This window comes from Lissotriton vulgaris, chromosome 5 (genome assembly GCF_964263255.1).
Source record: "Lissotriton vulgaris chromosome 5, aLisVul1.2, whole genome shotgun sequence".
NCBI lineage: Eukaryota > Metazoa > Chordata > Amphibia > Caudata > Salamandridae > Lissotriton > Lissotriton vulgaris.
The window spans coordinates 723,705,844-723,730,887 of NC_141693.1; the positions used below are offsets into that span (position 1 = coordinate 723,705,844).

Genomic DNA, 25,044 nt, shown 5'->3' on the forward strand with positions numbered 1-25,044 from the left:
CCGACGCGTTTCGTCCCAAGCTGGGACTTCTTCAGGGCTGTCGGTAAAAACATATGCATTCCATCAATTTATATATACAAAAGTCAACACATATTAGAACATCATGTACAATTACAAACAGTTTAAAAACACTAAAAGATAGACATGGAGCTTGTGCATACATAATTAAGAGTATAAGCCCACAAAAAATCTATAGACAGGGGCCTATATGTATATGAAGGGATATGTACAGGTATATATACATTATTTACAGTTGAAAGGAAAGATTCCTTGGGCTATTTACAGTTGGAAGGAAAGATTCCTTGGGCAGTTGGTGAACATGTACAAAAGACATATAGTATCTACTAAGCCAATATTTGTACAAAAGATTTACAAGGCAAACAGAGGTACGAGAAAAAGAAAAGGAAAAGAGAAGGGAGGTAGGAGCACATCACGAGAGAGACCAGGATTGAGGATGGACTAGTGGTATGTTCAAGGTTTATTATTTCTGGCGTCTGGATCAGACTTAGCCATATTAAGAGAGGGCGGGTGGGACACATAGGATCTGTCTGAGCCCATGGATGAGGGGGCCGCTAACTTGGAATCCCTTTGTTGCATGAACCAAATATTAAGTTACCTTATATAGTCTTGGTACGTCGCTTTTTGAGCGAATGTAAAGGAAAGAGTCCAAAGGGCGCCTTCCCAGACTCAGTAGTCCTAATGTGCAAGCCGGAATATGTATTTCCTTCCAGTATGGAACAGTCAGGGTTGAACCTCCAGGAATGCAGGAAAAAGAAAAGAAAAAAAAAAAAACCAGGCTCAGATTCTATAACTGTTAAGTTGACGGAGAAGCTAGCAGTGCTTTTCTGACTTGGGGTGGAATATTACAAAAGGCGGGTGGGGGGGGGTACCCTAAAATTAAGACTAAAGACCAATGACGTCAATCTACTTACTGTAAAATTATTTTTGAGTGGTGAGGACAAAGCTTTGCAGGATTCCTATACAATAAGAGGGGTCGGTCTCGCAACCTTAATGTGTATATGACTCATTTCATATTCTGAAAGACATATAAAGGAAAACAGGATAATCGCCTATATAAGGGCTTTGTAATTGGTGGGTGGAATATCTTAAACTGAGGGTGAGGAGAGAAATAACTTATTCATCAAGATGTTTACCTGAGTTATTTGTAGGAATTGCAGAGGACAAGTGGTCCTATCTGTCCCAGGGAGGAGGGTGTGGGCACTGTATTCCAGTAGGCCTGCCAAGTGGGAAGCAAATGGATAGGGTGCTGTCTATTAGTGTGGCACGAATTGTTAGGATCATGGATCAATATTTAAATGTTAAATTTCCATAAATATATCTAAAAATTGTGTACAGTTTTAGAGGCAATAGCACAATAAAGACCCCTCTGTCTATTTATAGGGATGTGGGGCAACAAATATATAGACTGCCCCATAGCGTTATCCATTAATGTAAACAGTTTTAAAATCACTGGTGATGAGGTATATATAGCGTAATAATAAAAACAAATAGCGACTTGAAGAAGGCTCCAACCAAAGGAACATTACATTTTAGCAGAAGTTCCCTTGGTCTAGGGGAGATAAATTACCTAATGTCAAATTGGTGCAAAAGGCAATTGGTCTGGGACCACTATTTTAGAGAATGCTAACAGAGTCAATGGGAAAGAACATGGATCCCACAAGTGTGCAGGATTTTGCAGCCACTCTTACCGTTCGTATTAAAACCGCCGGTGCCCATCCACAAGGCCCTCGTCCCGCCGAAACACCCGCAAAGTCGATGTGTTCGAGCGTTGTGAACACGGCTTGTCCTTTTATACTAAAGTTAATTAAGTTCGAAAACCTGCACCTGTCAATAATGCGCCAAAAATCGAAAGCGCTGAGTGCAGGTAATGCGTGATTGCTACATAGGGAGAGGCGGCGGCCATGTTGTAGTGTCTACAAAGACACTGGCTTGCATGCACAACCTCTTCCCCTGGCACCCGTGTTGGGGGATACCCGCCGCTCCTGGCGCCCGAAATTCCCATGTTATCCCAAATGAACTGCCATGCGAAATTGTGAACGGCAATGGAAGTAAAACGGCATCCATGTTAAAAAACCGGGATGAAATGGGATCGAGAGCTTAGAAGCCGTAACAATGTACTGCTGTATGGAACTGAGTAGGAAAACGTAAAAGATATCTCTTGAAGGGTTTTAATAGTAAGAGAGGCATGTCGAAATAAGGTAGGGTTTACAATATGTGGTAAATGGAAAACCAGGGAGAGTTCGGCGGCCATCTTAGCCTATGTCCCTGTATGTAATGTTAAGTGGGGAATTTATTATGGAAACAGGTGTCGAGGTTGATGTAGTTCCCTATGGGAAAGATGAAGTGTATTGAGTCAAGCCCTTCTAATGTATTTTAGAGTTGCCAAATCAAGGAATCGTCAAGAACGCGTATCTGTGGGTCGGATAAGTGGGTGTCTGCCCAAGTCCGTGTCTTCAGCCTGTGATCATGAGGCTGAAGGCATGGAAAAAGGATAAAATTATGTCAAGAATTGTTCACATACCCAGGTGTAAACCATAACATACCTATTTGCTGCCATTCAACCCAGATCATTTGGAGCCTATATCAGGTGAAGAGGAAAGGAAAGAAGGACAGCAAGGTGCAGAGAGACAATCAATATGAAGTTATAATGTGCTAAGAAGCAGCCAAAAGAGGATATAAAAAAATGATTTACAGGCTTATGGAGTAACAAACATGATGAGCATGAGAGGGGAACAGGATGCCACATCATTCCAAAGGGAAAGGGCTATTTACAAGTTTGCTTTGTGCATGACGTTATTATAAGCATCATTATAAACATAAGAGGGAAAGAATGAAGAGAACTATACAGGGAGGAAGAGATTAACAAAGTTGTAGTATGCCAACATATGACAAGAGCAGTTGCCTGCACATGTTTAATGGTGGCATGGTATAAATATGCCATAGTAAAATTATGATTTAACCAGGTATTCTGAAACAAGGGGGTGTCAGCTTGTACACTTATTGTGATGTGTACATAATACTTTGCAGACTAACCTTCCTGTGAAGTCATCCTTCATTACTTGACACGAGAGTAGAGACTTAGGCTGCACAGTAAACATTTTGGGGGCAGAAAAAGGGATCTGATTCAGCGGGCTAATCAAGGAAATAATGTAGCTCATCCTCCGTATTGTGACCGAGTTCTATGCATCGTAGTCTACATATCCAACCCGCCTCCCGTTGTCTTAGTGCAAGTTCCCTATCTCCTCCTCTTGGGTGGATAGGTTGATGGTCAATGCCCATAAACCACATGTTGTGTGTGTCTTTATGGCATTCCTGCATATGGAAGGTCATAGGGTGTCTCATGTCCCCATTCCGTCTTGCACGGACATGTTCCTGGATACGGATCTTTAGGGCTCTCTTGGTGCTGCCAACATAAATTTTGTTGCAATCACACCCCAAGATATAGATGACATATTTGGTGTTGCAGTTAATCAAGTGATCTATTGTATAGGTTTTCTTGGTATTGAAACAGAATTCCTTGGTTCTGTTTCTCCCTAGTGCACACATGTTGCAGTCACTGCATGTGTAGAAACCTTTAGTGGTGGGTGTGAGCCAGTTGGTCCGTCTGTTGGATTCTATATAGCTTGGGCAGAGTATGTTACGGAGGTTTTTTCCTCTCCTGTAGCATATTTTGGGTGTCCTGGTGATCGAATCCTGTAGACTCGGTATGTCTGCAATATAGTGCCAATGTTTTCTTAAGATGTTAAAGACTTTGCTACTTTGATCAGAATACTGTGTATTGAATGAAAGGGGTCTGCTAGTATCTGTTAGTCTAGTTTTTGGTGCTAGGGTACTTTGTCTTGGTATGTTTAGGGCTTTTTTGTTGGCCTTTTTCAAGGTGTTCCTGGGATAGCCCCTCTCCAGGAACCGTTTTTCCGTTTCTTGAATATTGTGTAGGAAAGTATCCTCCGTGCTGCAATTGCGGCGCATCCGGATCATTTCCCCATAGGGGATGTTCTCGAGTACATGTCGGGGATGTGCGCTCTCATAGTGTAAAATACTATTGCAGGCAGTCGCCTTGCGATGAGTGCAGCTGTGGATCTTGTTATCCTCTATAAAGAGTTTGACATCGAGAAAGTCAATGGCACCCTGATTGTGTGTCATCGTGAAGCGGACATTGAACGGATTATCATTAAGGTAACCAAAATAATCCAACAGATCCGGGGTAGGTCCATCCCAGATCACTATCACATCATCGATGTACCTACCCCAGAAGATTATGTTGTTCATCCATTTGGCTGCGTGGCGACCCCATGCATGCTCCCGCTCAAACCAGCCCATGAAGATGCCGGCGTAAGCGGGAGCAAATTTGGAACCCATCGCAGAACCTTGCGTTTGGTGGTACCATGTCGAGTCGTGCAAGAAAAAGTTTTTTGACAGTATAATTTCCGTCATTTCAAGAAGGACACCATTATGTGACAGATGGTCTGCTGATCTTTTTTCCAAAAAGGTTTCCAGGGCCCTTATCCCAAATTCCTTCTTTATACAGGTGTAAAGCCCAACTACATCGAGGGTAACGAAATGAAGTGTGTCTGTCCAAGTGAAACCCTCCAGTTTACCAAGTATATCTTTGGTGTCCCTCAAGTAGGCCGGGAGATTTTGTACCATGGGCTGGATGAAGGTATCCACATACTCTGACAGTTTTTCCGTGGGCGAATTAACCCCAGAGATAATGGGGCGGCCTGGTGGAAAGGGGCCTCCCTTATGAATTTTAGGGAGTATGTAAATACAAGGAAAAGATGGGGCCGTTACTGTGAGGTATTTACACTCCTCTACACTTAGCAAGCCTGTCTCTCGCCATTCAACAAGTCTCATATTTATATGAGATGTAAGAGCCTCTATGGGGTTGTAACTAAGTCTGGTGTAACAAGTGGAATCGGATAGTTGCCGGGCAATTTCATTCATATAGTCTTCTTTGTTCATGATAATCACATTGCCACCTTGCTGCTGGGAGACGAAGTCCCACCCTGGCTATCATGCAAAAAGTCAGTGCGGGCAGGGAGCAGGCTGAAAGAGCGTCCGTTTAATTTTGCCTGGCCTGTTGAGGTTTTGGTGTCAGGGGTAGTCCTCAAATCCTGGATTAAGGGACATTAGGGATGTGGGTATAAGTGGCCAATGGACTGCTTGCCTGTGCAGCTAATCTAACCCAGTGGTGACCACAAATGGGGGTGTAGGTCACCTTTCTTCCCAGAAATCCACTATTCTACCATTTCTAAAAATGGTAGAAAGCTTCCTTAGATGTACAGACCAGGCAGCACACCCTAGAAGTGTGAGTTGCTTTCTGAGGGAGTACACCTTTTGCATACCTAATTTCCTTCCTGCCCGGGTGCAAATGTGCCTGGGACAGGAGGAGGGCTGTTTCCTGTTTTGGGAGTCCGCTCTGATGCAGACCAAATGAGGTGTAGCCGTTAACGCTCACGGCCTTGATGTGCCACTTCACTAGCCTTCCTGTGAGGGAGGAGGTGCGACCTCCTTCCTCCTCAGGCCTTTGTTCCGGACTCCTGGTAGGGATCTTACTGCCTGGCAGGAGGTCACAATCCTGTCTTGGAAAGGTCAGGCAAGGGCTGCCAGCCAGACGCCAGGTAAGCTGAGGCAACCAGGTGGGCAACCTCTAAGGCAGCCACCTGGGTGAATGTGCATCACCCTCGGCACAAGATGTGTGTCTGGGGTGAGAAGCCTTATCATTTAAGGTAGTACCATAATGGAGCTGCCAACCTCGGGTTTGCCCGGGATGGTAAAGGCCACTATAGGGACATATACGCCTGCACTTACAAGTCCACACCTTTAGTATAAAGGACCCTGCTTTCTGTGCTTTAGGAGACCTTCCTTAGGGGTGACTGGCATATATTAAAAGCAGTGCATAGATTTTGCCACATATGGTGTGGGCAAATTCAAAATGGAGCAGTTGAAACTGTACCTGCAGTCTACAATAGCAGGCCCGCTGTCAGTAGTTTACTCAGGTCATTCAGGGTAGCACAAACAGTTCTGCAAGCCCCAGGGATTCCTTTACCAATCATGCCCTGGGTACCACTGGTACCATATATTAGGGACTCATAAGGGGGTGTAAATTCCTTGTCAATTGGGGGTACCAATTTACACAGAAGTTTTAGGGAGAGAGCACTGGGGCCTGGGCAACAGAGTTATAAACATCAACATTGGAGCAAAAAGTGTGGGGGGGGGTGAGTATTCAAAAGGTACTTTCCTACAATGTGCACATCCTTCTCCCGTAAGCACAGTTAATGTTCAAGACTCTTAACACTAAAAACGGTGTTCTTCATTGCCATTATGTCATTGCACCACCTGAGCGAATTGCAGATGATGTCAGTCTATACTCCTTATGCCCCCTTTTTTCCAAATAAGTTGGTCCTGAGAACCAGGACTTCCTTCCTTTCAAAAGTTATGACACCCTTCAGTGTTGGCCAGTCAATCACTTTGCCGCTTTCTTTGTGTGCCACTGCATCCCCCAAAAGTGGAGTAGAGTCCATCGTCTTGACCCGAATGGACCATTTAGTTTTGACTTATTTATCATAAAAGACCTTTGGTTAGACATCAGCTCTGGGTCAGGCTTTCAAGGTTAAAGTATTGTAAAAGAGGACATTGTGAAGATTAAATGGAAAGTGCCCTGCCCAAGAAGCAACCCCAAAGAGCCTGAGGGTGACTATCAATTGCTCTACACAGCATCTGAAGGTGTGGAAAGGAAAGGAGATAAGATACTGATGTCATCCCCCAGGGGTGGTGCAATACATGCTGGCACCACCTCCCAGCATGTCGGAGCACTGCTGTATGTTTTCTGAATCCAATTTGCTCATAGGGAATATGCAAAAGGTAGGGAATCTGCAGTTAAATTCAGTATCTACCAGAAAGAGTGCACTACCCTAAACATGTACGTTTTCTTCAAAAATATTCTATCATAAATCTCAAGTATAATAATACATAATTGTATTTATTTAGGTATCTTTTCACACTTCTTCAGTGCATTTGTGTCCCTAGGAGAAAGTAGACCCACAAACCTTTTATTTTCAGATTTTTGCTTCTCGTCCTTCTACTTCGGGGGGCCTATTTTTCTTCAAGTATAGTGTCTGGTGGTGGTTACAGTTAAGGGTTGCCTGGCAGTATTGTCTGCATTTTGATCTTTCTGATCATCTTTCCCTGTTTAATTCACCAATAGTGATGCATTTTCTGAAAAGGTTTGTTTTACCTGTTACTTCGCACTCTATTTATTATTCTCCAGTTGGATTTGAATCATGTTCTGTTCGCCACTGGAGTCTTTGCTCAGTTGCCCAATTCAGTTGCTAGCACTGAGAAACATTTTGTTCGGGGGGAGTTTGTATAGAGTGAACTAGACCCGAAGGTTTCAGAGAGCTTTACATGAGCACTCGTTACTTTACAGACGGACACATTCATTTTTGTTATGCACGAAGAGATTAAGTGATTTGCCCAGAATCACAAAATGTTGAGCGTCCCTGCTGAGACTCGAACAAGGTTCCCCAGCTCTGAGGTCGACTGCCCTAGCCGTTAGGCCATATTCTCTCCTTTGCTCGCAGTAGTTTAGGAACTTCAGACCCTTTAGGTTTGTCCTCACTTCACTTTTCAATTTGGATAATAGGGTCCTTTGCATCTTCCCAGCCTTATTGGCCTAGGTGGTTTCGGTCTTTCACATGACCAAGTCTATCATTCTTCCACCTTTCTTTCCTTCTCCGCATCCAAACTAAGAAAAGGAACATCTCCATACCCTGGATCCCAGGGAAGTGGTGTTGTAGTACGACACGTGACAGGATAGGGTTGATGACCTGCTTTTTTGTACTTTGTCTTGTAGATACAAAAGGGTGAATAATTTGACAAATGCTCTGTTTCACGTTGGGTCATCCTCTGTAGCAGGAGCTGCTATGCCCTGGCCATGAAAGTAGAACATTCATGCCCATTCCACTCAGCCGATGATTATTTGTTTCTATGGCTATTTCAGAGGCGTCTTTGTTGCTCACATTTATTGTTCAGCTATTTCGTCATCCTTGCATACTTTGGCAAAACATTATTGCCTAAGGTTTTAGGCAAGCAGTGACGCTTACTTTACCCATGCTGTGTTGCATTATTTCCTTGGTAATCTACACTACTCGGTCCTACCGCCCTATTGATTTTTGCTAAGGGACAAATTCTTAGGATGAGGAATCTGTGGAAAATGTACTCTGAGAAGAAAACGCTACTTATCTTTGGTAGCAATATTTTTGCTGATACAAACTTTTTGCCGATTCTTGATCGCTCTCCAGCTTCCCTGATGAGCCAGTGCCTTTACTTTACTCCTAAAGTAGGATTAAACATTACTATTTTGGAAATGCCATTTTTGGAAAGTGGACATTTCTCTGCTCTTACTGCACAGTGTGCCTGCAGCCTGTTTCTAATACATGTCTGTCTGGGCTAGGTGACAGCTACACTTTGTGTATTTGCTCTAGACAGACAAAAACACAGGAAGGGTGGGTGTGACAGAGAATTCCTCTGCATTCATCTACATTCGGATAGCTTTTCCTGGCAGGAAGAAGGGGGGGAGCTGATGCTTACACCTGGATAGGCAGTGTTGTGTTCCCCACACAAAGGGCTGATTACCACCCACAGATACCCTGGCAGACAGGGCTTGGTTCGAAGGGGAGCTATTGCACTTCAAGGGACTGCTTTGAAGTCAGTCCCACTTCAAAAAACTATTTGGGTAAACGTACTGGGGCTCTGATCCTACTAAGACAGTTGACTACTGGACCTGTGAAGAACTCTGCCAAGAGTAAAGACTGATGTATTCCAAAGATTAACAAGAAAAGGAGTTGTCCAAGCCATCTTATTCAGATGGTGTTAAAGCAATTTAACAGACTAAAGATCATAAATTCAATTAAAATGCTTTAACAACATCTGAATGTGATGGCTTGGACAACTCCTTTCTTGTTAATTATATGGCCCTCTCCAGTCGCCTAGGGCCAAACCCTTTCCTGCAATTACGTGTGCCCCAAAGATTGACACTATGCCTGCCTGCTTCTCTGAATGAACCACTTTCTACTTTGCTGAGCTGCCCCGCTGCCTGCTGTTCTCTGCCGTGCTGAGGACAAGGACTGGACCCTTCTCACTTGAAGCCAGAGTGACTCCAAGGGCTTGCTGGCTAGCCCACTGTTCTGAAGTGTCGGGGCCACTAAAGACTTCCTTCAGTTCTGCAAACAGCACCTGGACTCTGTCATCTGTGAGTCCTGCCCTGCCAAGTGGTGCCAATCCTGCCCTGGGCCCTTAAAAGGCGATTTCTGCTGCCCAGGATCATCAAAATTGATGCAGTGATGACTTTGCACTAAGCAAAACCTACTCATTGCCCTTCGGTTCTGACCTAGGAGCCAATAGACAACAACGCTTCGACAGACTGCACAGCTTGACGACAACGGCCAGGGTGGCTCGAAGACGATGTAGTGTCTGCATCTTAAAGGGAGTTCTTCATCACCTGCTCTGATCGGAACTGACGTATTGCCCTTCGATGCTGACGGAGTGCATGACTCTGTGGCAACGGACAAGTGCGGCTCGATGATGATGTAGTGCCTGCATCGTAAAGGGGTTCTTCATCGCTTGCGCGGATCGGAACGGAGGCTTCAAGACTATGATGTTGATGCTTTGCTCCCTCAAAGGTACTTTCTCAGTGGGACCTGCGTGAGTCCTGTAGCCAACCTGCCCTCAATGGCAGTTGGTCTAAACTTTGGGTTTGCCCTGGTCCAGCAGAACCTTAAGTAATCCCTAAGCGTTATTTACTTCTAAGCACTACCTTTTGATGTATTCTTTAAAAATTCCTAACTCCAGTTCTACTTTTTGGATTTTTTTCATTTTGGTCTTGATTTACTCATAAAATGATTCTCTTTTTCTAAAACTGTGTAGGTGTTTTTGTGGTGTTTTCATTGTGTTACTGTTTGTGTGGGTGTGGGTTGCACAGATACTTTCCACAATGCCTCTTTAGATAAGCCTGACTGCTCTGAGCCCAGGTTATATTTTAGTGTGCATCTAGCTTCCCCTGGCTAGGATTGTGGTCCCTACTTGGAGAGGGTGCATACCTCTGCCAACTAGAGGCCCAGATTCTAACAATCCTCACATAGATTGCCGCGTAATATAATCAGGCGACATCCCCCCAGCAATGGAGCCATAGCCTGGTCTGTGGGGTGCCACTGCATTGCTGTGCAAAACTGTTTCTGAACCAATCTGAAACCTGGATGGAGTATAATTTAATAAGACAAGAAATCTAGAAAAAGAGAATGTATCCACCAGAAATTGTATTTGTAGCATGTGTTGGCTGCAGATACATATGCTATGCACACTCCTGCCATCTAGTGTTCGGCCTGGACTTTGCAAGTTACTTTTCTCTAAGAGGTCTTTTACTGTTGACGTTGTGTTGTGTTGTGTCTCCTCTTCCTCTTTGTAATGCGCATGTTCAATGGCTCGTTTTTTTTGTTTTTTGAAAACTTTATTTGTCATTTTCCAAATAACAGTAAGCAAACCATGTAATGATTCACATTCGCAATCTGAGTCACACAGCAAGACATTTCCAGTACAGCATGTAATTAACAAGGCACACAGTATAGAGCCATCAGAAGACTTCTTAGTCATGGGGAGCGCAAGGTGACATGGCAGAAAAGGAACTCTGCATATCAAGGAAGCAGGCAGGTGTCAGGGAGGAGCAGAGACTGAATCGGATCACAAATGGAGCTGGAGAAATGGGGGCGAACAAGTTTACATTCCAGCCATGCAATCACACAGTATCAAGGGGGATGCCCCTAGGTCCCACAGCAGAATGACAGCATCCATAAGTCAGGGAAGGCATGGGACATCACTCACCCCACTCCCGTTGGAACCACCTGACTCTCCAGTTGGGACTGGCGCTCAGCTGTGATCTTGTCAATGTAAGTGCGATAAGGCCCCCAGATGTCTTAAGGGCGTGAAGGGGCAGGGACCATAGTCGAATACTCCACGCTACTGATGTTACAGCAGGCCATACTGCGTAGGCAGGAGTTCAGGCTAGGGCGTCGCCTGGCACACCAACGCAAAGCGATTTCTCTCTTAGCAAGCAGAAAACCCAATGCAGCAAGTTTACGGATAGAACGCGGGAAATTCAAAACGTAACCCAATAGTGCTATTTCGGGTGGGGGAATCAGGCGGACCCCGAGTATTTGACGGAATGTGAGATGAATTTGAGACCAGTATTCGCCAAGCGAGGGGCAGGTCCAAGCAAGGTGGGCAAAGTCAGCGTGGGGGGCTTTGCACCTAGGGCATCAGTGCGATCGGTCCGGGTCAATCCTGTGGGCCAATGCAGGAGTGTGATACAACCTGCGGAGGAATTTAAAATGAATGAGTTTGTGTCTGCTATTTATCGAAACTTCTCGTGTAGCTCTACAGCAGTAGGCCCACTGGTAGTCTGCTATGGGTTTACCCAGATCCTCCTCCCACGCTGTGCGCACCCCGACATCCAGTGTAGGAAGGGCAGCGCTGCATAGTCTGTATAACCTGGCCACTAGATGCGTGCCCTGTGGGTGTTGTATTATACGGGATAGAAGAAGGGCCTCGTCTGGGGCAAGGGGGAATGTGGGAAACGCAGCGCACATCATGGATAACAATCTGGTCAGTACAAAGGAGTCCATGAAGGTGCGATCTGTGAAGCGGAGATCATCCGTCATGGAAAAGGCATGACCATCAGGGAAGAGGTCACCAATAGTGCCGATGTTGAATTTGCATAGTGTCTGTTTGACCACAGTTTCCCCAGTTATAGGGAGCCAGTGCGCATTAGGGAGGGGTAGAGAAGGGGAATACAATACTGTTAGTCCTAGTAGTCTCCACATCGTGTCCCACGCCCAGCAAGTGGATGAGACTGTTTGTATGTCTTGGGGGTCCCAGGAGAATCCCTTTGGGCAGGACCGTGGGTAGTGGAGTCGGCAGTGTCAGGTCGGCCTCAGGTATTAAATATGGTATACGGCCGTCAGGGTGGAACCAAGAGTACGCAAAGGAACCCTGCGCTACCAGAAAATACAAATAGAAGTCGGGAACACCAAGACCACCTTTTTCATATGGGAGTGTAAGCACCTTCCAGGAAATACGTGGGTTCTTGTCTCCCCAAACTAACCGCAAGAGCAGGGAACGTAGCTGGGAGAAGAATATCTTAGTAAGGGGGATCGGAATATTGAGAAAAAGGTACAAAACCGGGGGAGCACGATAATTTTGATAATGGCAATCCTACCAGCCATGGATAACGGAAGGCGTATCCAGCGGTCGATCTGACCCTCGAGGAAATCCAACGCTGTGCCGTAATTTAGCCTGACGATGGCCACAGTGTCGAGGTGCACATGTATTCCCAGGTATTTGACCGATTCGCTGCACCATTCCAGTGGGAACGGGCAGTCCCATTTGGTGGTACTAGGGGTGAGAGGAAAAATGAGGAACTTGTGCCAGTTGATGCGGAGTCCTGAAAAAACACTAAATCGGGTAATCTCTAAGAGGAGAGGCTCCAGATTGACGTGGGGCATCCTAACATAGAGAATCGTGTCATCTGCGTACAACGCCATCAGGAGTGGGCCAGTGCGAAACTGCAGGCCACGAAACAAGTGCTTTTCTTGGAAGTGACGGACCAGAGGGTCCATTGCCAGTATGAAAAGTAACGGGGACAACGGGCAACCCTGTCGCGTGATAAGGAGAATTGTTCCGTTATGGTGCCATTCAGTCGAAGTCTAGCTGTGGGGGGAGGGTGTACAATAAAGCAACTGTGGACACAAAGCATTCCGACATGCCCATGCGCCTCATGATGGATAGGAAAAAGGGCCACTCCAATGAATCAAAGGCCTTCTCGGCATCCAGCAAAATAGCTGCCGCCGGGGTGGCAGGATCAACCCTGTGCAGGACCGAGAACAGGGTCCCTAAATTCAGGGATGTGGAGCGATGTGGGACAAACCCAGACTGAGCCGGTGATATTATATATTCCATTAGGAGAGAGAGTCGGATAGCAAGAAGTTTAGCCAAGATCTTGTAGTCAAGGTTCAACAGAGACAAGGGTCTATATAAACTGCATGAGGTGGGGTCCTTTCCCGTTTGGGGAGGAGAATAATGACTGCTTCTCTGAGCGTGGGGGGCAGATGTCCCTGTTCGAGTGCCTCTGCATATACCTCCACCAATCGGGGAACAAGTTCTTCTTTATAAGCCTTATAGAAATCAGCCGAGAAGCCATCTAGTCAAGGAGCTGAGGAGCCCCTCAATGCGTCAATGGCCTCATTAATGCTGCCAGGTGTGATAGGCATTGCCAAGAATTCCTGCATATGCTTTTCGAGATATACCATCGCAATCTCATTCAAGTACATGCCCTGTTCCTCCAAACCCCCGACAAGGTGGATTTGTATAGGGTTTTGTAGTAGGACAGAAACGTGTCTCATATCTCTGGCGTGGAGTAGGTCCCCATTGTGGTCCGCGATTTCCGTGATATATGGTGACTGGTGTGGGGGTCTGAGCAGCTGCGCTAGCAATTTACCGGGTCTATCTCCCTACCCGTATTGCCTCGCCGTGTACTGTTTAGAAAGATATTTTAGTTCCCTATCAGCTTCCTCACGGAATTCATTCATCAGTGACAGTCTCTTTGCCTCATTGTTTGCGGAAGGATTATGTAACAATAAGGCATCCAAGGTCACAATGTAATTTTCAATACAGGTAAGAGTGGATCTGATGTCCCTCAAAGTCCCCACATGCGTCGCGATACAGACACCGCAGATTGTCGCCTTAAACCCTTCCCATAAAGATGCCCAGGTCTCAACAGATCCCGCGTTCAGATCGGAATAGTCTTCTACGGCCTGCCGGATCGTTTCCGTGAACACCAGGTCAGTCAAAGCCCTCCCGGGGAACCGCCACTGTCTCTCATAACCTCCCAACCGAGGAATCCCCAGTTGCAGTATCATAGGAGAATGATCTGAGAGTGTGCTTGGAAGGGTGAGGAGGCTCTTGACCCACCCCGCAACCCCAGGTGAAATGAGCCAGTAGTCGATTCTCGTCCATGTGTAGTGGAATCCGGAGTGGTGTGTATACCCTGGGGTATGTGCGTGTAGTCGTGCCTCAATGTCTATAAGGGAGAAATGTTTGCAGAGACCCAGTAAAATGGGACGTGATTGAGCCTTCATGTCAGGGGAAGAGGAGGTACTGTCCCTAGGGGGGTTCAATAAAAGGTTAAAGTCACCACCCATAATTAGCAGGCCAGGATCCACGGTTAGGAGTTTCAACTGGAGTTCTTGAAAAAAGGAGGGGGTGTCGACGTTGGGACCATAAATTCCCATGAAGGTGACCCTGTGGCCCTTCAGGGAACCCGAAACAATCAGTTACCCCAGTATTGGAACTTTCATAGATTCCCATGCTTTGTATCATCCCCCGTCGTCGGAATGGGAGTCTCGGTAACAAAAATACCATAGCTGTAGGTACAAAAGACAATGGAAAAAGGCTTAGGCCTCATTACCTTTTGTAGCATATCACCCTCTTTGTGTAAAAGAGACCAAACTTTGGCCTCAGCCAATCAGAAGTGCCTCACCACTTAGAACCTTCCTGAAGGAACCTCAGAGCCTCAGATTTTCTACCGCACGTTGTGCTAGGGAGTCTCCTTTGAGCTCTGCTCAACTTCTACTCTTCTAAAGGATTTCTTCAGGTTTTTTCTACAGGATTTTCATCAGGATCTTTCAGATATTCTTCAGGATTGTTGCTGCCTGACAGGATGTCGGAAATTGAGACGAAAAAAGCACTTTTCAAGCCTTGTTCCTCCTGTGGCAAGAAAAGGCTTTTTGTGGAGGATAAGCATAAGGACTGCATTTATTGCCTCTATCCTGACCACCAGGTGGCTGCCTGTGCAATCTGTCGCTCTTTTTCTGCCAAGACCCTCCGGGACCGTGAGGGTAGGCTCCTGACATGGCTGCAAAGGCTTAAATCAAGGAAGGATACTGTCTCCAGTGACAGTGAAGATGCTGGATCGATGGCTTCTACTAGAAGGTCAGTGAAAAGGGGTAGGGGTTCCCCTTCTTCTTCTGTGGGACGATCTTCTAAGGCCTCAAAAAAGACCCCCAGTGAGTCTGAGAGCCCAGGTCCCAACAAATCTCCTCACTGAAGTGTAAAGGAGAGATGGACCTTCTACGCAGTCTACAGGTGCGAAGACTTCCACAGCCTTCAAAACACCTTCAGGCCAGTCTTCTGAGAGGACTTCTAGGTCCTCGACGACGAACACGTCGACAGCGAGAGGCCCGTCGACTAGAACATCGAAGGCACCGTCGACTGGAGGTTCGTCGACGTCGAGACCGTCGACGGCGGAGTCCTCACCGTTGACGGAGAAACTAAAGGCGCCGACGACGAAGGTACCAGCTTCACAGGTGTCGACGAAGGAGCCGTCGACGGCGAAAGCCCCGTCGACGCCCAAAGTCCAGTCGACGACGAAGGCCCCGTCGACGTCGAAGACTCAGTCGACGACGAAGGCCCCGTCAACGACGAAAGCCCCGTCGACGACGATGACAACGGTGTCGACGACGAGAGTCCCGTCGACGGTGATGTCGACGATGTCGACGACGGCGGTCTCGTCGACGAGGGCGTCGACGACTACTACGGTGACTATGACGACGGCTGGTGTGTCGACAGTTTCGTCGTCGACGACGTCCACGACCCCTATCTCGACGGCGTATATACAACCGTCGACTACGGAACCCACGATCTTGTCCACAGAAAAGCGTATCACCATTTCTGTGACGCGGATCACACCGGAGATGACCTCTCCAAGGACAGTGTCCCCTCTGCTACCAACAATGCTCCTGCAAGAGGGACAATCAGAGGAAGATGACCAAGATGCATATAGCTATGCCAATAGTCCTTTGCAACTATTTGTCAAATGCCAGGACACTGACTCAGAGGGAGAATACACCCACGAGGAACATGGTCATAGTCAACAGCAACAGCAGCAATCTGACCAGGAAATGGTTTCAGTGCCAACATCTTTCCTACAGGATCTACATAGGATGCTACAGGACTATAAGTCTAAGGCCAGTAGACCTTTGCCAAATACGTCAACGCCTGCTACACCTTCAAGGGTTCAGGCGTCATTGGTGCCACCTACTCTCTCGGCTCCAACCTCTCCGCAGCCTCAAGCAGCCGTCCCTCAGGATTCCTCTGGGTTACCAAGATCACATGATGTTGATGAATCCTCGGATGAGGATCAGCAGTCGGATCACGTCTCTAATCCCGACACGGAATATGATGAGTACGTTATTGACAATCCCGCATCACCAAATCCGGACCCGGCGGACTCCCCGCCAGCGGATATTGGAGGTTTCCATCAGCTAATGGAGAGAGCGGCGGCAAGATTTAAATTAGCAATGCCTAAAGTCACCACAGATTGTTTCTTATATGACTTTAAGGAACCCTTTCGAAAAACTGCCAGGTCTATTCCAATCGTGGATCACCTATGGAAAGAGGGCATAAAGACCATGACACACCCGGCGACGGTGGTGCCGGTGCTACCGCGTCTTGAAAAAAAGTACAAAGCGACTGATGATGCCCCAGCGGCCTTGACAGGTCATCCAAGACCAGACTCTGTGATCTCGCAGGCAGCACAGAGGAAAACGCGCAACCCTTCAGCACCGCTGACAACTCCTCCGGACAAGGAAGGACGGAGGTTAGATAACGTGGGGAAAAGATTCTCAGCGATGGCAAGTTTGCTGGTGCGAGCAGCTAATGCCTTAGCCATCCTGGGTAGGTACGACGTCAGCTCTGGTGCGATGTCTCCCCGTACCTTGACCAGCTGCCTCCTGAATCTATGTTGGAGGCAAAGAAAGTTTTGCAGGAGGGAGAAGCGACGTCGATGGAAATCATCGATTGTGCAATGGATATTGCGACTACGGCATTTCGTTCACTGGCTGGAGCAGCAGTGCTCCGTCGCCAAGGGTGGCTTAAAGCTACTTGGTTCCGACCAGAGGTCCAGAATAAAGTATTGGATCTCCCCTTTGATGGAGAAGCTCTGTTCGGCAAACTCATTGACGACACCCTGCAAGATATTAAAAAAGACACAGAGACCGCTAGGTCTTTAGGAACACTTCAGTTCAGGAAGTCCCCCTTCAAGGGCTCCAGAGGCAGGGGTGGTACTTATAGAGGATCCTTCCAGCAACAGCGTTATTCCAACACAGGATCCAGTTCCCAGCAGCACCGCCAATCTTACCAACAGCGGCAGGGCCAGTCTACCAACTACTCCAGGCCTTACGGTAAAGGAAAGCAAGGTGCGCGAGGACGAGATTCGTCCAAGCGCCAATAGCGGCCTCCTGGCTCTTCCTACTGGACCCTCCTCCAGGAAGTCATCAGTTGGAGGCAGGGTCAACAAATACCTTCACAACTGGTCCCTAATAACATCGGACCGTTGGGTGCTCAACATCATTCGGAAAGGGCATACCTTAGAGTTCACTCAAGTTCCGCCACCCAAGCCCCCGGCAGCCACTCCTTCAAAACACCAGCGTCTTCTTCGGCTCGAAGTTCAACAAATGCTCCGAAAAGGGGCGATAGAGCCAGTCCCATCGAACCAAAGAAACCAGGGATTTTATTCCAGGTTCTTCCTGGTGAAGAAAACGCTCGACAAGTGGCGCCCCATTTTAGACCTCAGGGGGCTAAACACCTATCTCATTTCTCTGTCCTTCAGGATGGTGTCCCTCCAGGACATCTTGAAGCTGATCAACCCGGGGGATTACATGGCCACACTTGATCTCGAAGATGCCTATTTTCATGTTCCGATTCACCCAGCACACAGAAGGTTTCTGCGATTCACAGTAGCCAAGAGCCATTACCAATTCAGGGTTTTACCCTTTGGACTCCGCTCAGCCCCAAGAATATTCACAAAGGTGCTGGCTCCAGTAGCAGCTTTCCTGCGGAGGCACAAGTTTCAAGTCTTCCCCTATCTGGACGACTGGTTATTGAAAGCTCCGTCCAGAGAGGCAGCGCTACAGGCGGTTCAAGCATGTACCAATTTATTCCAAAACCTGGGTCTCACTCTAAACGACGAGAAATCTTGCCAGATCCCGTCCAGAAGAGCCCGGTTTCTGGGAGCCATCTTGGACTCAAGGCTTTCACGAGCATTTCCTACTCTGGAAAGGAGGCACAAATTACAGACGATGGCCCAAGACTTACAAACAAAAAAGTCTCTTTCACTTCGCCGCTACAAGTCTCTGCTGGGAGTAATATCATCGTGTATTCCACTGATCCCACATTGCAGACTGAGGATGCGTCCCTTGCAGGAACAACTGGACAATCAATGGCGGCAAATCCACGGTTCCTTCGACGACAGAGTGGTTATCACTCCGGAGATGAAGAATGCGGCTCTATGGTGGACAGACCTAGACAACTTGTCCCAAGGCCTATCCTTCGCAAGCGACCCGTCTCCACAAGTGATAACGACGGACGCGTCGTTGGAAGGTTGGGGAGCAGTACTACAGGACCTTCATGTCAGTGGTCATTGGTCACCCCAGGAAAAATGCCTCCACATCAACCTGTTAGAACTCAGGGCGATACGTCTGGCTCTGCAAGCGTTTCTTCCTCGCCTGGCAGGTTCACAAGTGCTTATCAGGACGGACAACACCACGGCCATGCACTATGTGAACAAGGAAGGAGGAACCAGATCGCGCCCATTGTCACAAGAGGCCCAGCAGGTTTGGGAATGGGCGATCCGACACAAAATGTCCCTGATGGCAGAACACTTGCCGGGCGTCCTCAACGAAAACGCCGACAGACTGAGCAGGTCATCCTCGGTCAGCCACGAATGGGAGTTGAATCAGGACGTCTTAGAACAAATCTTCAGCCGGTGGGGAAGGCCGGACATCGACCTGTTCGCCACCCCGACCAACAAGAAATGCCGGTCTTACGCAAGCAGGCTTCCTCATCCAAATTCTCTGGGAAATGCCCTTTCGATACCCTGGTAGAAGACATTTGTCTACGCTTTTCCTCCCATTCCTCTGATACCACGACTAATCAGGAAATTCAAGGTGGAACCGTGCAGGATGATCCTGATAGCCCCGGCTTATCCGAGGCAGTTCTGGTTCACGGAGCTCCATCTGTTGTCGATTGCTCCTCCTTTGCCTCTCCAAATTCTGCCGGATCTTCTCACGATGTCCGAAGGACCGATTTTGCATCCAGACCCTCAGTCGTTACACTTGACTGCATGGCTCCTGAGCAGCGGGAATTTATGAACCTGCCATTATCAAACGAGGTTAGAGAAGTTTTGTCCCAAGCAAGGGCCCCTTCAACTAACAAAACTTACCGCCTTAAGTGGAAAAGATTCTGTTGTTGGTGTCGACAGCAACACATTGATCCATTCAATTCCAAACCTCATCAGGTCCTCCCTTACCTACTGTCCTTGGCCAAGTCTGGTCTAGCCCATTCATCAATTAAGGTCCATTTGGCTGCTTTGTCACGATTCAGAAGAACAGAATCTGGGCCTTCATTATGGTCTTTGAGAATAATCAAACAATTTCTTAAGGGCCTGTTCAGGGTCTATCCACCGGTGAGACCGCCTCCTCAAACATGGCATTTGAATCTGGTCCTTTCTCAGCTCATGAAGGACCCTTATGAACCAGTCCATCGTTCTGACATCAAATTCCTTTCGTGGAAATTGGCTCTTCTCCTCGCTCTCACGTCGGCTCGGCGTGTAGGGGAGTTACAGGCCTTGACCATTCAAGAACCTTTCCTTCAATTCAAGAGGAACACTGTCCTCATGAGGACTAACCCTAGGTTCATGCCAAAGGTTCCCTCGGATTTCCATTTGAATGAACCGGTCATTCTGAAAACATTTTTTCCTCAGCCTTCCACACCAGCGGAAAAAGCATTGCATTTGTTGGATGTGCAACGATGCTTGAAGTTTTACTTACAGCGTACTAAGGTTTTTCGAAAATCTACTCAACTGTTTGTGGCCTTCGGGGGTCCGAGTAAAGGCCTTCCACTATCCAAACAGGGTGTTTCAAGGTGGATCACAAGCGCTATATTACATTGTCACAGGACTGCTGGTAAACCTCTGACTGGAAAGATACGAGCGCATTCCACAAGATCTGTGGCTTCCTCCACAGCACTCTTCGCAGGGGTGCAAATTAAGGATATCTGCAGAGCTGCAACCTGGAGCAGCGTCCACACCTTTACCAAGCACTACTGCTTGGAATCTCTGCAACAGGAGGATGCAGCAGTAGGACAGGCTGTCCTGAGGAACCTCTTCCACTAGTGGTGAGCTTTCCTTTCTTCCCACCTTCCATTTTTTCACATTTTGTATCTAATGTCATATTCTCTATTGCTATTATTTACAATACAAAGTGTGATTATCTTGCTAACTGCTTACTACTCTGATACAAAGCATGGGAATCTATGAAAGTTCCAATACTGGGGTAAGAAAACAAGTTACTTACCTGTAACTTTAGTTCCCCAGTATTGGTAACTTTCATAGATTCCCATGCGCCCACCCACCTCCCCGGGGAAAGCTCAGCCTACAGCACAGATGGTGTCTCAGTACACAACGGCTACGAAAATCTGAGGCTCTGAGGTTCCTTCAGGAAGGTTCTAAGTGGTGAGGCACTTCTGATTGGCTGAGGCCAAAGTTTGGTCTCTTTTACACAAAGAGGGTGATATGCTACAAAAGGTAATGAGGCCTAAGCCTTTTTCCATTGTCTTTTGTACCTACAGCTATGGTATTTTTGTTACCGAGACTCCCATTCCGACGACGGGGAATGATACAAAGCATGGGAATCTATGAAAGTTACCAATACTGGGGAACTAAAGTTACAGGTAAGTAACTTGTTTTCGAATCGGCCTTCACCATCAACAATAGAATAGGACAAGGCAAATGGAACTCTCTTGTGAATAACAATGGCAACCCCTCTGGAGTACCTGCTGTAATTCGAGAAATACCGATGCGGTCCCCAGTTCCTTGCAAGAGACTGTGAGTCCGAAGAGGATAAATGCGTTTCCTGCAGGAATGCAACATCCACTCCATGCCTAGAGATATAGTTGAAGACCTGTATGTGCTTCAGGGTATCGTTAAGGCCCCTAACGTTCCAGGACATCAAGGACAGCCCCGAGGGCCACTCTGGAGACCTAAACTGGCCATCTGTGGAACCATGTCCTTCCATTGTCAAAGAGCAGGCTGTGTGATACCTAAACGCACAATGCGATCTGTGAACAGTAGTGTGACTAGTGACCAAAAAAAACCCTCCCCTCCTCCCCCCACCCAGCCTCGTAGCAACCCCGTAGAAGCAAACCCCAGGTTTTTGTAATCATGTACAGGCAATGGGAATCAGTTGCAACACAGTAGCACTAAGAAATTGCATAAACATAAGAACCCCACAGAACAGAACTACAGCGGCATTCGCCATGGGGGTGGAGCAACGCCGCGCCGAACGGGCAAATTGTCAAATATGACACATGAAGTTAAAAAAAGATGCATAATCCGGCAGCTATCAGAGAGGACCCATAGAACACACATTGATGGAAGGTCAGCCAGTGCCAGATTCTGTGAAAAGCTCAATGCTGTCTTGTGAGGCTGCATGAGTTGGAGAACGGGAGCCAGAAGCAGTTTCAGCAGCAGCGCCGGTCCCCTCCCGTTTGTACTGCTGGCAGAATTCCTGAGCCTCGGTGGGTGATTCAAAGATGTAGAATCTGCCATTGATGTCAACTTTAAGGCGGGCTGGATAAAGCATACTGTATGTTAGACCCAAGTTCCGAAGTGTTGCCTTCACACCGTTATATTTCCTGCGCACCTCTTGGACCATAAAAGTGAAGTCCGGGAAGAAAGACAAGTTGTTTCCCTGCCAGGTCACTGTTCCCTTCTCACGAGCCACCCTGAGAGCAGAATCACGGTCTCTGGAGTTTATGATGCGGGCGATAATGGGGCGAGGAGGCTGGCCGGGACGGGGACGTGGGCCAAGGGACCTATGAGCACGCTCCACCACGAACGCCTGTATAAACACCTCCCTACTGAACATGCCGATCAGTAGCTTTTCGACGGATATATCTATCCGTCCTGTAGATGTCGTCTCCGCCACGCCAAGAATACGTATGTTGTTTCATCGACCACGCGCCTCGAGGTCTTCGTTCTTCACCGCCACCTCCGTGAGGATTTTTTTTCAACTCGTTCCAGTCTCTTCAGTGCCTTGGATCCGCCGTCCTCGGCGTCCGAGATCCTAGATTCCGCCACATCTAACCGCCGGTCGTGGGCCTGTATCTTGGAGCCCATGTCTGCCATTTTCTGCTCGAGGCTGTCAAAACGGCTGTCCAGTGCCTTGAAGCTCGCCCTCATTTCCGTCAACATGGCCGTGACCAGGGAGGTAGTGTCGCCACGACCCGTCACCTCTGCCGCGCCCGAGGAGTCCTGGGGGGGGGTCTGCAGAGAGAAGAGACGCCTTGTCGAAACTAAGTTTGCGCTGGTTAGGATCCCTTTTCCCCATGGTGGCGGCTGGCAGGTGAATGGTGAACCGAGGCCGAGCCGTAGCAGACAGGTGAGTCAGGAGCACGAATGGGGGAAGAGGCAAACCGGAGGCACGTCGCCCACAGTCAGGGCAAGCGCCGCCAATGGGAGATAGTGACAGGCAGCAGTGAAGGAGCTCGGACCCCATGTGGTGACAACAGGGTGGTCACTGGTTCCCTCCTCGGGGTTGATAAGTAGGATTCCCGGTCTGAATCTCCCCTATGACGTGAGGGAGCAGCCAGCACAAACTGCCGTGTGGGACAAGAAAGCAGGCCCAGGTTCGCAAGAATGGCGCTGATAAACAATACAGCAGGCGGAATGCGATGTCTCAGGGGCCGTGTTAGGTGAGGTCACAGCGCTGGGATGTGAAGTGTAGCAAGCCGTCACGTCCCCGGGTCACGGGCCGCAGTCGCCTCAGTCAGGGTCGGGCCGGCATCAAGGCGGGGCCGCCCCGCAGGCAGCGGAGCGCCGGCAGCCGCAGCGCTCAAAATCACCCCCAGGCCACCCCCGTAGCGCAGTGCCCGCCCAGCCCCGCGCCCGAGCACTGTCGGAATCAGCCGTCACTCAAGGTCCCAGCCCGCCGCGCCGACCAAGGCCCGAGGGCTGACTGCACGTCCCCGGGACCCGAATCGACAACGCCGCGGAGCCGGGCAAAAGAGGGCGGGGGTCGGGCCAGGGGCACAGGGCAGAGCGCGCCGAACGCCGCGGCGATGGGGGCAGAAGGCGACAGGCGCACAGCCAGCACGACGTCCACTTACCAGCCGGGCGCAGTTAGGGAGGCCTTTAGCGAGAGCACCGGGCCCGCGTTCCCCTCCGCCTAATCTTCAGTTTTCTTTGGCTGTGGAAGCTGAAATTCCACACGCCGACGTGGGACAGGATTAGCTGCAGGATGGTGTGTTGTGGTCTCCTCAACACCGTGGATTTACATGAATAGCGCTGAAAACGGCCGCCCGTTCGGCGGAGCTTCAAGCAGAGGCGGCAATCATGGTCGCCTCCCTGGCCACGTCCCCCCTAATGGCTCGTTTGTTCGATCGTTTTAGAAGGACAGCGTCGAGTTCTGTGCTGCTTCAAAGCCCTTGCAGCTTATGAACACAAATCGCAACTCAACAACATGCACACGGCTCCCTCCACTGTTTGAACCATCCAAGATTGTAACTAAACATAAGATTTCACCCAACTTCAACACCATGACCTTAATGTTTGTTTCCGTGTACTGGAGGGTAAAAAGGTCAGGCTTTTTTTTTTTAAGTGCCCTACGGTGCAGAGCAAAATATGCTTACTCCCACACAGACGATGAGACAACCTCTGTCTGCCGAGCGGACCATAAAGACCAAGACTGCGCCGTGCGCACCCTATTCAAATATAAAATATTCCTTTAGAAGCAGACAGGACCAAAAATTGGCCCATACCCTGGAGATGACAGCGGAGGTTGAGCTTTCGCCCAGAAGAAGCCCACCAGCTCTAAACCATTAAGGGCTAGCTAGACACAGCCGTCACAGCTGGAGAGGGCTACATCATTGTCAGCCCTCACTACATTGCCTCAGAGTTCAGTGAGGGAGAGGAGTCTGATGTGCAGGTCCAGTACACTATGCATGAGGCTCCATTGTCAGGTGTGGGGCCCAGGATGAAGACAACCCGCAAGCCTTGAGTACAATTGACCCACCCCACACGAAAAAGACATAACATAATCCTCCACCAACATGCCAAGGTAAGCCACAACCCTCTGGCCGACACCAAGAGCTAGCCGATACAGGATGAGAACATTCTCAATCCCAATCTGATATCTAGGAAAAGGAGAAGAATGGAGCCAACACTAGGTCGATATCAATGCCGAAACAACCATCGACCGTGGCACATACAAAGGCGCCAGCAGTGCTTAATTTATGCTGGTGGTTTCCAGTGCTCAGCACCAACACTTCATTGTCCGCACCAGCTCTAGTAACAGTCCACCACATAATGGCACTGTCTTCTTAATTTTGGGATGAGCACAACAACCGTGTTTATTGAGACAATATACATTAAAGCTGAGTGATATCAGCCTCTCATGCCAATATTATAGCTTTGTGTGGCCTGAAATAGGCTGAATTGTCACACTTGTAGGAGTGAAATGGTTAAGTGTTATGTTAGTACTGCCATTGGCAGCACTGACAGAGAATGGGTGCGGCAGGCTGCTGTGGCCCTCCTAGAAGGGTCCTGGCACTTAAGCTTTTACAAATAAAGCACTAGGCGCCAGCAAAACCTCCACGCAACGCTTCGGCGCCGGACAAACATTTGGAGCCACACAGGTGACCAATGTCGAGCCATACGGAGCCGAAATAGTCCTCAACTTTGACAAAGGGGAAAGAGCATGGTCACTCCTCGACGCCGAAGACAACCTCTGCTCCTAGAATGCTAAAAATAAAGGCACCTTTCTCTGCAGCATAAACAGTGACTGAAAAACAGGTGAAAAAAAACACGTAAGCCCATAGTTCCAGCAGATGAAGGCAGTGTCTTTAAAGACCTTCAAG

The 25,044-nt window shown here is 48.2% G+C and overlaps 2 protein-coding genes across 2 annotated transcripts in view; one reads left to right on the forward strand and one right to left on the reverse strand.

Annotated features, from left to right (window-relative positions):
* KIFBP (kinesin family binding protein) overlaps positions 1 to 25,044 on the forward strand; it is a 606,159-nt gene that overhangs the window by 539,050 nt on the left and 42,065 nt on the right. The gene's annotated exons all lie outside the window — the stretch shown is intronic.
* On the reverse strand, positions 3,154 to 4,380 carry LOC147711443 (uncharacterized). Its single transcript, XM_086923838.1, has one exon. The coding sequence runs from the start codon at positions 4,378 to 4,380 to the stop codon at positions 3,154 to 3,156; it is 1,227 nt and encodes a 408-aa protein (XP_086779964.1).

Bases quoted from the DNA above. Each gene is read 5' to 3' on its own strand.
- LOC147711443 (XM_086923838.1), bottom strand. From the start codon at position 4,380: ATGGGTTCCAAATTTGCTCCCGCTTACGCCGGCATCTTCATGGGCTGG.